Raw genomic sequence first — 13,821 nt, forward strand, 5'->3', positions numbered from 1 at the left:
TCATTTTTGCAAAAAACACTTGTGGGGTCAAAATGCTCACTACACCCCTAGATAAATTCTTTGAGGGATCTAGTTTCCAAAATGGGGTCATTTTTTGGGGGTACCACTTTACTGGTACTATAGCTCAATGCAACATGGTGTCAAAACACTAATCTCCACTCCAAATACTAAATGGCGCTCCTTCCGTTTAGAGCCTCGCTGTGTGTCCAAATAGCAGTTTATGACGTGTGGGGTATTGCCTTACTCTGGAGATAGTCTTTGTGAAAATGCAAAATTTTGGGCTAGGACTACATCTTTTCGCAAAAATAATGTTAATTTTTTTTTTATTTTCACATCCCAATTCTAATAAATTCAGCAAAAACCTGTGTGGTCAAAATGCTCACTACACCCCTAGATTAATTCCTCAAGGGGTGTAGTTTACCAAATTGAGTCACATTTCAGGGGTTCTTACTGTACTTGTACCTCAGGGGCTTTGTAAATGCAACATGGCGCCCAGGGATCAATCCTGCAAAATCTCTCCAAAAAACAAATGGCGCTCCTTCCCTTCTGAGCCCTGATGTGGGGGGGGGGGGGGGGGGGAGTGTCAAAATGCTCACTACACCCCTAGTTGAATTCCTCTAGGGGTGTAGCTTCCCAAATGGAGTCACTTTCAGGGGGTTTCCACTGTACTGGTACTTTAGGAGATTTACAAATGCGACATAGTGCCGAGAAATCAAACCAGCAAAATCTGTACTCCAAAAGCTAAATGGCGTGCCTTCACTTCTGAGTTCTGCCGCTTGCCCAAACAGCAGTTTATGACCACATGTTGGGTATTTCCGTACTCTGGAGAACTTGCTTTACAAATGTTGGGGTGATTTTCCTCATTTATTTGTTGAAAAAAATTAAACATTTTGAGGTAAAGCTACATCTTATTGGAAAATAATTTGTCATTTTCACTGCCCAATTCTAATGAAATCTATGAAACACCTGTGGGGTCAAAATGCTCACTACACCCCTAGATGAATTTGTCTAGGGGTGTAGTCACTTTTGGGGGGTTTCCTTTGTTTTTGCACCACAAGACCTCTTCTAACCCGACATGGTGCCTGAAATATAATTTAAGAAAAGGAAGGCCCAAAAATCCACTAGGTGCTCCTTTGCTTCTGGGGCTTTTGTTTCAGGCCCGTAGCACTAGGGCCACATGTGGGATATTTCTAAAAACTGCAGAATCAGGGCAATAAATATTCAGTTGTGTTTCTCTGGTAAAATCCTTAAGTATTACAGGAAAAATGGATTAAAATGGATTTTCTGCAAAAAAAAATAAAAAATGTCCCTCCCACTTTGCTTTAATTCCTGACACGCATAAAGGGTTAAACTTTCGAAATGCTGTTTTGAATACTTTAAGGGGTGCAGTTTTTAAAATGGGGTGATTTGTGGGGGTTCCTAATATATAAGGCCCTCAAAGTCACTTCAGAACTGAACTGTTCACTAAAAAAATAAGCTTTTGAAATTTTCTTGAAAATATGAGAAATTGCTGCTAAACTTATAAGCCTTGTAACGTCCTAGAAAAATAAAAGGATGTTCAAAAAATGATGCAAACAAAGTAGACATATTGGAAATGTTAACTAGTCACTATTTTGTGTGGGATTAATATCTGTTTTACAAGCAGATACATTTGAATTTAGAAAAATGCTAATATTTGCAAATTTTCTCTAAATTTTGGTGTTTTTCACAAAAAATATTGAATTTATCGACCAAATTTTTTCACTAACAAAGTCCAATGTGTTATGAGAAAACAATCTCAGAATCGCTTGGATAGGTAAAATCATTCCGAAGTTATTACCACATAAAGTGACACGTGTCAGATTTAAAAAATGAGGCGGTGTCATTTGGTCCAAAAGTGGCTGCGGCGGGAAGTGGTTAATAGAGCTCTGTCAATCATCAACATTACGTAAATAAAAAAAGGATCCTTATTTATTAGATTTTTGTTTTCAGTGGAGCAAGATCTTAACATCTTGTGGTGTTGAAATAGATACATTGTAATTAGAGACAGAATCTTAATTAAGAGGCATGGTAGCACCGGCTTCAAATGCTCAATAAAAAATGATCACGGCTTCTAAGGTCTCATACTCCATTATTCAAAGCCAGGTTCCCATATAAACATATTGTTTGGACATCATACAGTTGGCTTCATTTCAGGCTCTCCATGTCACCTCTACTTCATCAGTCCGGTATCTGTGGAGACCATAATAGAGGGTTAGAAATGTCCAATTACAGAAGAACACTACTTTTATAAAGCACCTGACACGCCAAGGCAGCATGTTATGGGTGTCTGGGGACTAGAACCAACACCAATGTCCACCAAAATTACCAGGTTTCAACAAATGATTATAAGGGTATGTTCACATGCAAAACAAGAAACAGCTGTAAAATACGGAGCTGTATTCAAGGGAAAACAGCCCCTGATTTTCAGGCGTTTTTTTAATGTGTTTTTCAGGGTATGTTCACACGGCGGGGGTCCGTAACGGCTGAAATTACGGGGATGTTTCAGCCTGAAAACATCCCCGTAATTTCAGCCGTACCGGCATGTGCAGGCGCTTGAACGCCGCGTCAATTACGGCCGTAATTAGCGCTGCTATTCATTGGAGTCAATGAATAACGGCTCTAATTACGGCCAAAGAAGTGACAGGTCACTTCTTTGACGCGGGCGTCTATTTACGCGCCGTCTTTTGACAGCGGCGCGTAAATATACGCCTCGTGTGAACAGACAAACGTCTACCCATTGCTTTCAATGGGCAGATGTTTGTCAGCGCTATTGAGGCGCTATTTTCGGGCGTAATTCGGGGCAAAAACGCCCGATTTACGTCCGTAAATAGGCCGTGTGAACATACCCTTACGGCCGTTTATGGAGCTTCAAAAACTGCTCAAAAAGTGACGTGCTTCTTTTTACGGGCTGTTTTTTAAAATGGCCACGTAAAAAAAGTCCTGTCTAAACAAACCGACGTTTTTCCCATTGAAATGAATGGGCAGATGTTTGGAGGCGTTCAGCCTCCGTATTAGCCGTTTTCCAGGGCGTTTATGGCCCGAAAAATGGCTGAAAATAGACAATGTGAACATACCCTAACTGAGACATCACTGTGCATGCCCAGCTATATCTCTCATGATTACAGTACGGGACAGTTGTCCTGCAGAGAGGCAGGGACTCCTAGCGTCGTACATAACTATGATGCTAGGAGCCCGGCTCCCTGCACTGAGTTCGGTCCGGGACTTCCAGCCGAAATACGTCCGTCCATTACGGACGTTAATGTGCTCGTGTGAACCCAGCCTTAGTTCTAAAAACCCTTGCAAATTTTTTTACATACAGGCACCACTATATATAGTGATCAATAATTTGGGGCGCTGCAAAAATGCAAATGTTGAACCAAAGAGAGAACATGTTATGAAATAGCGCACACCCAAAATAATGCAAAAAGTAAAAATTTTATTAGATACAAACAAGTTAAAAACATCTAAAAGAAACAGACAAAGAGGGGACTGTAATGTAATACAGGACGTACTACAGCAAAAAGGACATCTCCAATAAGAGTTAACAAAGTGTAGAGAGACCCAGGCTTATTGTGAATACAATTTGATCTAAGTTTCTCTAGACCGGACGGTGAGTCCTAGTCCGAAATAGTGTAATTCTAGAGTCACATATACCTATATGTCCAAAAAAATAAAATAAATAAATAAATAAATTATATATGTATATATATATATATATATATATATATATATATATATATATATATATATATATATATATATATATAGTAGACAACATGCTGCACTTTGTGATCTAACACAAGACACCTATAGAAATGACAATGTAACAATTCTGAAAACAAAAAAAACAAAAAATATACCCAGAATGAAAAAACAAGAAGGAAGAAATGTGTATATAACACAAGTCACCCAAAGAAGTCATGATACATAGAAGTATACATGACCCATGGGTGCGTCCTTTGCAGAGAAATTCAGTATATGCAAATGAGCATTTTGAAGTGATGAGGGCGCCACTGTAGCATGAGTTCTGCCCCATGCAGATCACGGCCTCTAAGTGCAGCTTTATCAGGGGAAGGACTGATGAAGCTGCTCTAGATGCAGTGATATGTGTGGTGCAGAACTCATGCTACAGCCTTCCTGGGTCATGTATACTTCTATGTATTATTGCTTCTTTGGGTGACTTGTGTTGTATACACATTTCTTCCTTCTTGCGCTTTCATTCTGGGTATATTTTTGTTTTCTGGTTTTCGGCATTGTTACATTGTTGTTTCTATAGGTATCTTGTGTTATATCACAAAGAATTTGTCTATATACATATTAGATAAAATTGTATTCACAAAGTGTAGAGAGACCCAGGCTTATTGTTACCCCTTATTGGAGATGTCCTTTTTTGCTGTAGCACCTCCTGTATTACATTACAAGCCCCTTTTTTTTTTTTTATCTGTGTGTCTTTTTTCTAGATGGTTTTTAACTATTTTGGGTGTGCGTTATTTCACAAGCTGCTCGCTTTGGTTCAACAGTTATAAAAACCCAACAATGAGATTACTGTAAGCTCTTCATAAATCCAGCCAAGTTCATTGGTGGCTACACGCACAGTCATCTGGCCTTTAAAATCAGGGTAGAGATTAGTTAATGGACACTGGTGGAGGTGCCATCTTCCAAATCTCCCAACCCATGTGACCATTCAAACATTAAAATAAAACTTGTTATAATGGCAAAACTCCTTTAGGCCAGATTCACACATGCGGTTTTTGGAACCAAATGCACCGTTTACAAAAAGGAGAAATATAAAGAAATCGCCTTTTTTTTTTTAGATCCACTCTTAGTGTTTGACACTCAAGTCCAATGGTACTGTACTGACCGCTGAGTTATCCAAGAATCTTGTACTTCTGTGACTTGACCTGAGCGGAACATTTCCCATCCTGCTTGGGCGATCATTGCTCCGTTATCAATACAGAACCTGTCAGAAATAAAAGATGTCCACATAAAATAATAATAATTCCCCCCTAACATCTGTTGTATGGGGAAGTCAAGGGCCCCCTATACTCAGAGGGTCGGATTAAACGGTCAGGTTTGTCTGGCTTCTCTCTTGGGTGTATGGCCAGCTTTAGTATAAATGGCGTACAATAGTATAGCAGTCAGATGTAAGTAATGTAGATCCAAAATGTGAAGTCTTGATCATAGAAGGGCGAAAGTGAAAGCTGATGAGAAGACACGCTGTTCAAGGGGCAAGCAAGAATGCGACACGTATGTACAAGGACCAGGCTATGAGGTGTGTGAATAATAATATGTATGGAAGATATGAGATTTTATTACATATAAATGAGATGAAAAAAGCCCCACACAGATTTATATGAAAACAGGGACCAATAATTTCACTCTTACGTCTCATCGGTGGCAAAAAGCTTGGCACCTCGTTCTTTGCACATTACTTCCATCATTTCTTGCAAACGTAGATTACCTAAGTGTTTGAAGGTCAATAGGAGAATAAGAAATTAAATCTACCACGACCGGAATACATCGTTTATTTTCCCGCAGTAATTATATAGTTGTTTTTTTTTAGCAAATTCAGTCTACACAAGTGCGCTAAAGTCCTGCACGAAAACAACAGATTTGGATCTGGATCGGAATATAAGGTTGGGTTCACACATCATGTATTTACTGCAGAACTTCAGTTTCAGAATCTGCTCCTAAATTCTGCAACAATGTATTTTGTACTGTTAGTGAATGGGATTTCATCAAACCCTATATAGAAACAGTGTCAAATATCCGCGGCACATTCTGGGCATACTGTGGATTTTCAAATCTGCATCATGCCTTACCCGTTGTGTATTTTGCTGCAAATTTTAACCATTGCAACACAAATTTTGCATTTAACGCATGAGGATTTCGTCATGTTAGTTTTAAGACAGTTTCTCAGCGTATATTTCGTGCTGTGAATGAACCACGACGTTTAAACTTTATAAGCTGGCTATAGACAGCAGGATATATCACTAATGCTTCGTTCACATCTCAGCCCATGAACGGAAACCATAGCTTTCCGTTTGCATTATCATTGATTTCAATGGAAATGGTTTCCATTTGTCTCCGTTCTGTAAGGTTTCCGTTTTTTTTTTTTGGTGAAATCAATAGCGTAGTCAAATACGCTATTGATTCCGCCCAAAAAAACGGAAGCCTTACGGAACGGAGACAAATGGAAACCATTTCCATTGAAATCAATGGTAATACAAACGGAAAGCTATGGTTTCAGCCCATGGGTTCCCCTGATGGAAAGGTCTGACGGAACCGATAAACGGAGTCCTGACGCAGATGTGAACGAAGCCCAAGACCTATTATCATTGGTGTTATCCTGTGTTTACTTATCAGTTGTTACTTACATCCAACTCCACCCACTATTAAAACTTCTTCTGAACCGCAGTGAGCCATAGCACGCTCCGTAATCTCCACCAGCATAGAGAAGAGAGTTTCCTGTCAGGAAAATAATATAAAAAGAGTAGAATATGAAATATAGAATTCTGACGCATTTTGAATAGTAAATCTGCCCCAATGTATGTCTCTTGCCTATTTCTATATTTTCTCGATTTGCAAAACTTTTTTATATGGACGCCTCAATATGACCATCAATTGACTTTATTTATTTTGTTGAATTTCCCTGCAATATTCCTGTCTTTCCTATTAGGGCCTGTTCACATCAGCGTTGCCCTTCCGTTGAGGGAACCCCTCAACGGAAAGGCAAACGGAAACCTTAGCTTCCGTTTGCATCACCATTAATCTCAATGGTCACGGAAACTTTGCGAATGGTTTCCGTTTGTCACCGTTGTGACAGGGTTCCGTTGTTTTAGATGGAATCAATAGCGCAGTCGACTGCGGGAACCCTGTCACAACGGTGCAAAGGGAAGCTTAGGTTTCAGTTTGCCTTTCCGTTGAGGGATTAACCCGACGGAAAGCTCTGACGGAACCCCTCAACGGAAAGTCAACGCTGATGTGAACAGGCCCTAAAGCATAAAAATGCATCCCCCCTGCATGGGGTTTTTGTTGTAGCGATTTTCCCTTATTTAAAAAACACAATAAAGATATTTTTAAACTAAAAGTGATCTCTGCAATACGGGAAGTGTCAGCCTACTAGTGCTCAGTGTAAAGACTGCAACATTTTAGGATTTTTTTTTTTTTTTAATATAGATATTAACATGGCAAAAAAAAAAGTTGCTGTAAACATTAGGTCATTCTCGGACTATACGCTCCCTTTAGGGATCGTGCACACAGCCGTATTATGGCTCGGTTTTGTACAGAGCCGTTAATAGACTTTCATAGAGATGCATGAACCCTGTACTGTACCTCTGTATGTCTCGGATTTCAGATTCCATGCGACTCTGTATGTACGGAGGTATTCTCCTCTAGAAGCATTGCATCGTTGTCTAGCACTACGTCCCCTTCACGGTTTCTCCTGCACAGTGATGCTTCCGGCCATCGGCTGGGCAGGGACGGTGGGGGTCCAAGAATTCAGACCTCCACAGATAAAGTGATGGCATATCCTAACAATATGCCATTACTTTGTGTAATGGGAATAACACTTAGAAGCGGTTTACTAGGGCTGGGCGATTATGGCCTAAATTAAAATCACGATTATTTGAACATGTAACCTCAATTACGTTTAATGAATTATTTAGGCCACACCCCTTTTGAATGCCTAGCCCCTATTTGCATGACTCGCCATTGAATTAATATAGATCCCCTGAGCCTGCGGTATACTACTGTATATAATATACCCCATGACACTGTCCCCACACAATATAATGCACCCATAGCTGCCCACACACAGTATAAAGCCCCCCATAACTGCACTCCACACAGTATAATGCCCCCCCCCCCATAACTGCCACAGTATAATGCCTCCCATAACTGCCCCCACAATATAATGCCCCAATAACTGATTTACACACAGTATAATGCCCCCCATAGCTACTCCCACAGTATAATGCCCCTATAACCGATTTCCACACAGTATAATGCCCCCCCCCATAGCTACTCCCACACAGTATAATGCCCCCATAACATAATGCCTCCCATAACTGCCCCCACAATATAATGCCCCTATAACTGATTTCCACACAGTATAATGCCCCCCATAGCTACTCCCACACAGTATAATGCCCCCCATAGCTACTCCCACAGTATAATGCCCCCCCATAGCTACTCCCACACAGTATAATGCCTCCCATAACTGCCCCCACAGTATAATGCTCCTAGAACTGAATTCCACACAGTATAATGCCCCCATAGTTGCCCTCCACACAGTATAAAGTTCCCCATAGCTGTGCCCTTACAGATGACGTCACTGCCTCATATCCGGCGATACGTAGTGAATGTTAGAGCAGGGACCTTACAGCCCCCTTCTCTACCATTGGATTCAAATCTATCTGCATCCTGGAGATGCAGATAAAGTGTAAACGGGGGGGGGGGGGGGGGGAAATGAAAAAACCTAAATGCGCAAGATGACGTCGGTTAATTGCGCTGAATTTCTGTTTCAGGTTTTTTTTTCCGATTAATTGCCCAGCTCTACTGTTTGCGCAATAAATTCAAGCTCATTATATCTGCCGCACTTAGATCATGTAAGCTGCAGGAGAAAGCCAGTTTTGAAGCAGAAGCTCATAATTCAGGCACAGAATGTCTAATATGACAAACTCCTAGCCATTATGACTTTATGTTCACCTACAATTTCTTCCTACACACATAAGCAAACTGATATGTTCTTACTACAGGTATTTGGATTTACAAAAAGTTGCAAGAAGCAGATTAGTAATGAACTTGACATGTCACTATGGAATAAACGATAAGTCAATCTCGGGATTAACCTGAAGGGAAAAGCAGAGATCTTCAGGTGTACATTCTCCAGATGACAGCTTCTTGTGTGCGACATCCTGCCAAGAAAATGGGAAAATAGATGTATACATGAATGATTTAAACCCACAAGTTACAAGTAATGCAGTATTGTAAATCCCACCATGCATATTATCCTAGGTGTACTTATTCCAATGACATTGGGACTGAGATCTGTGCCGTAGAACGGTGAATGGGTGCGGGTGAGACTAGTAGCAGGCAGAGTAGACCATGGAGATTCCATTCATTTACATGCTGCGTGGTCTACCAAGTGTGTAGTGTAAAAATGTCTCCGCTCCCTGCCTTAGTATCCAAATAAGTAAAGAAGGACTTTATGCTAAGAATTCAAATTATATTACAAGTAGTTTTCTATGTCAGATAAATGTGTGCGAGAGCAGAAGTGTTCTGGGCACGCGACCAAGGTTTGGAGTGGCTGTGGTTATAGTGGCATCACCTGGACAATCTGGCGTGGCATGATGCATGCACCACACATCCATATCCTATGTTATGACAGAAGTCATAGGTACACAGTATAATAAAATATAGTATTACAATCTGGGAGCCACACCAATTGTTCTGAGGAACACTGTACTTCCTTCAGCGGCCATTGAATTTTCTCGGCTTTGTTCAGCAGACGTGCTTTTTGGCCATAGCTTGAAACCTCTTTGTTCTTGGAATAAAGACCCTCAACAGAAGGTGTGGAGTAGCAAGAAAGGTAGACCTAAGTCAATGCTCCAAGGGAAAATAATGCAAACACAGTTGCTCCAGAAGGAACAGTATGCCTGCATGGTCCCACCTATAGTAAAAACATCACTTAGGTAGGAGCTGACCCGCCACCAATCTGTGGACAGATCTGTTTAGTGCTAGTTACCTGCTATCCTGGTTGTGTCTTTAAACTCCTCCTTGTTCGGGACTTTGACTAAATACTATGTAGTCACAGACAGACCATTCTTCCCTGTGGAGGCACTTTATTTGTGTAATGAATCTGCCACATATAAAAGATATCCATAATGTGCTAAACCAGGGGATACTATCCAAATATAGAACCCTCAAACTGCAGTATACGGGGTTGTACACTGCTCCTGCTTAGGGTATGCTCACACGCCCGAAAAACCGGAAGCAGAACAGCTCCAAACATCTGCCCATTGATTTCAATGGGAAAAACTGCGTTCTGTTCCAACGTGCCGTTTTGAAAAACGGCCACGTAAAAAAAAAAACGGCCACGAAAAAGAAGTGCAGGTCACTTCTTGGGATGTTTTGGGAGCAGTTTTTCATAGACTATTGAAAACAACTCCAAAAACGGCTGTAAAAAAAACAGCGATAAAATCGTGAGTGGATTAAAAAACGTCTGAAAATCAGGAGATGTTTTCCCTTGAAAACCGCTCCGTATTTTCAGACGTTTTAGAGTTTGCGTGTGAACATACCCTTACTCACTGAATGTGTAATGTGGGAAAATCTCTGCTTATTTCCAGGCTTCCTGTTAACTAAAAAAAGGAAAATTAGCCCCTTGGCATCGCAGCTATTTTTCATTTTTGCATTTTAGTTTTTTCACCCCGCTTTCCAAAAGCTGTAACGTTTTTTTCAGCGTTGACAAAGCTGTATGAGGGCTGTTTTTTGTGGGGCCAGTTGTAGTTTTTACTGCTGCTATACTTTGCACTACCGATCTGCTGCCCAGCATGTGAAACACAGGAAGGGAGTGGGGAGATAAGAGGCATATGATGTGTGACATCCTGCACTACAGGGAGGGGGGAGAGGGGAGATAAACAGTGTTCAGTGTACGGGACATGGTCATGTGACTGCATGTGGCACTGGCTTCAGAGACATTTCAGCTACATACAGTACATTAGTGACTAATCTTACTGCAGTTACACCATTTGCACACAATTCTTAAAGAGCGGAAGACCCCTTTAAGACTCCTCACAAAATGCATAATTTCTCTATTAGATATTATACACTTCTCTACATTCATTTACTCAGCACATAGTGATCCTGTGTTGTTCACGGTGTGCTGTCACTTACTCACAAACTAACGTTACTGAAGTGTCTTGACAGTGAATAGACATTACCTCCAGCCAGGACGGGATGTCTATTCACAATCCCGACACTTCGGTAATGTTTGTGTGGGACTTACAGCACAGCAAGCGTGATCTCGCTGACAGCGGTCATTTACAGCGTGATCTCACGAGATCACGCTTGCAGTGCTGTAAGTCCCACGCTAATGTTACCGAAGTGTTGGGATTGTGAATAGACATCCCGTCCTGGCTGGTAGCGAGGTCTATTCACTGTCAGGACACTTCAGTAACATTAATGTGTGTCTATGTGACTGCACATCATGATCTAACAAGATCACTATGTGCAGAGTAAATGAATGGAAAGAAGTGTATGACACTGATTGGTCAGCGTCATACACTTCTCTCCACAACGCCCATTTGGCCAAAAAAGTAAAAAACACGCCCATTTGGTCAATAAAGTCATTAGCATAAAGCTAAAATAGGTCATAACTCCGTTAAAAATTATAGTTTTTCTAAATAAAAAACACTGCTGTGATCTACATTACAGCGCCGATCACATTATGTAGAAGATAGGCCACTTATAATGTGGTGACAGAGCCTCTTTAAGAACGCGGCCTATTTTGACCTTCTAGATGTGTCCTTTTATCGTCCCATTCCAAAAGCCATAACTTTTTCATTTTTCTGTCAACATAGTCGTATGAGGTCTTGTTTGTTGCGGGATGAGTTTAATTTTTTTAATGGCACCATTTTGGGGTAAATATAATGCATTGTATTACTTTTAGTAAAGCGTACTTAACCTTCAGGGGAATAAGCTGTCATATGTGTGTACATGAGGAATACCTCATAAGGCCTGGTTCACATCTGCATCGGTGTTTCCATTGCTCTGCTCCATCAGAGGAGCAGAACAATGAAAATATCGGAAGTGGCAGTCCTGTTGCATGAAAGATACCACTCACTTTAATGGGTTTTGTCGGGTTTCGATCATAATGTCCGTCGTTTGCTGCGCTATTGTTTCCGGTATTTTAAGCCAGATCTGTGACGAAGGCCCCTAACGAAGCCTCTACGCAGATGTGAACGAGGCCTAAAGTGGGGGGGGGGGGGGGAAGACATTTTTCTATAACAAGATGCAATTTTGCCTTTGCTTTTTACGTTGTTCGGTACGATTACGGCGTTACCAAATTCAAAAAGTTTTTTTTATATTTTACTACTCTTGCATAATAAAAACACTTTTTGTATGCTCATACTATGAGAGACATCTTTTCCTCTTTTTTTTTTTCGTCCACAGAGCTGTCCCAGGGCTTGCGGGATGAGTTGATGTTTTTATTTGTACTATTGTGGAGGTACATACAACTTTTTGATTGCTTTTTACTCAATTTTTTGGTGAAGTGGGATAAGCAAACAGCAATTCTGGAATTTTTTTTGACGTTCACTGTGCGGATCAAATAACATGGTAACATTACAGTACAGGTTGTTACGTACATGATGGTACCAATTATGTGTCATTTTTTTTTCTTTATATGTTTTGACATAAAGCCTTTTTAACCCCTTACCGCACCAGGACGCACCGCTACGTCCTGTATTGAAGTGCTTTAAGGCACCGGTGCGTCCTGGCTAATATCTATCACCCTGTCAAAAGACAGGGTGACAGAACTGTGCCGTCAACTGTTTATGACAGTTGATCGGCACAGTAACACCGAAGGACCAATCATAGCGGTCCCCTGTCGGCGATCGCTGTGATTGGTCAGTCACAGAAGACTGACCAATCACAGCGCATGACAACAGTAACTGGGCAGTCAGCGTCTGATCTCTTAAGTCCGAGAGTGAAAGTGAAGAGATCAGACGTGCCCAGGGACCGTGTGAATTCACCTGTCGGATCCTGCAATAATAACCCCACATTAACCCCTCTACTGCTGCTCAGTACACCTGCTTCCAACAGAAGATTGTGGGAGCTTCTCTTTTTTTTAAAATGAGAGAGAGAAAGAGAGAGAGAAAAAAAGAGAGAAAGAGAGAGAGAGAGAGAAAGAGAAAGAGAAAGAGAGAAAGAGAGAGAGAGAAAAGAGAATGAGAGAGAGAGAAAAAGAGAAAGAGAGAAAGAGAAAAAGAGAGCGAGAAAAGAGAGAAAAAGAGAGAGAGAACGAGAGAGAGAAAAAGAGAGAACGAGAGAGAGAGAGAGAACGAGAGAGAGAAAAAGAGAACGAGAGAGAGAGAAAAAGAGAACGAGAGAGAGAGAGAAAAAGAGAGAGAGAGAAAAAGAGAAAAAGAGAGAACGAGAGAGAGAGAACACGAGAGAACGAGAGAGAGAGAACACGAGAGAACGAGAGAGAGAGAACACGAGAGAACGAGAACACGAGAGAGAGAGAGAGAGAGAGAGACAGACCGGGGCGTGTACTGGCAAGGGGGCGTGTTGCTATGGCTGTGACACTGTCCAATCAGATATCGGCAGTGACACAGGAAGACCGAGGAGAGAGTGTGCACGCGCACACACTCTCACTCTTCAGCTTTGAAGATCAGTCTTTTCACCCGAACTGGAAAGGGGGCGTGTCACTGCTACGGACAGTGTAAGAGCTGGGGAGCGCTTAAACTGTCAGTAGCAGAGACACGCCCCCTTGCCAGTTCGGCAGAATACTAAATCTTGAAAGCTGAAGAGTGAGAGCGTACACTCTCTCTCTCTCTCTCGCTGTAACACTGTCCATATCTGATTGGACTGTGACACAGCCATAGTAACACGCCCCCTTGCCAGTACACACCACATTGACAGTCCAGGGGGTTATTTAAATATCGGGCGCCAAATATAACGGCACCGATATCTAAATAACGGGGGGAGGTAGAAAAAAAATGTAAAGTGCCCCAGGGTTTGTTCAGCCCTCCCCATTACATGCTGCACATGTATGGGGAGGTGAAAGGTTCTCTT

At 41.4% G+C, this 13,821-nt stretch overlaps 1 protein-coding gene across 2 annotated transcripts in view; it reads right to left on the bottom strand.

Annotated features, from left to right (window-relative positions):
* Positions 1-1,928: 1,928 nt before the first annotated feature.
* The window catches only part of OSGEP (O-sialoglycoprotein endopeptidase), a 36,404-nt gene continuing 24,511 nt past the window's right edge, over positions 1,929-13,821 (bottom strand). For both annotated transcript variants that reach the window (XM_075829126.1, XM_075829118.1), the window contains exons 8-12: positions 8,874-8,939; positions 6,399-6,489; positions 5,407-5,482; positions 4,883-4,981; positions 1,929-2,211 (exon numbers count right to left, since the gene is read on the bottom strand). In XM_075829126.1, coding sequence (XP_075685241.1) covers positions 2,172-2,211; positions 4,883-4,981; positions 5,407-5,482; positions 6,399-6,489; positions 8,874-8,939 — 372 coding nt within the window. In that variant the 3' untranslated portion in view covers positions 1,929-2,171. The remainder of the gene's footprint in view (positions 2,212-4,882; positions 4,982-5,406; positions 5,483-6,398; positions 6,490-8,873; positions 8,940-13,821) is intronic.

Source organism: Rhinoderma darwinii, chromosome 1 (genome assembly GCF_050947455.1).
Source record: "Rhinoderma darwinii isolate aRhiDar2 chromosome 1, aRhiDar2.hap1, whole genome shotgun sequence".
Taxonomy (NCBI): Eukaryota; Metazoa; Chordata; class Amphibia; order Anura; family Rhinodermatidae; genus Rhinoderma; species Rhinoderma darwinii.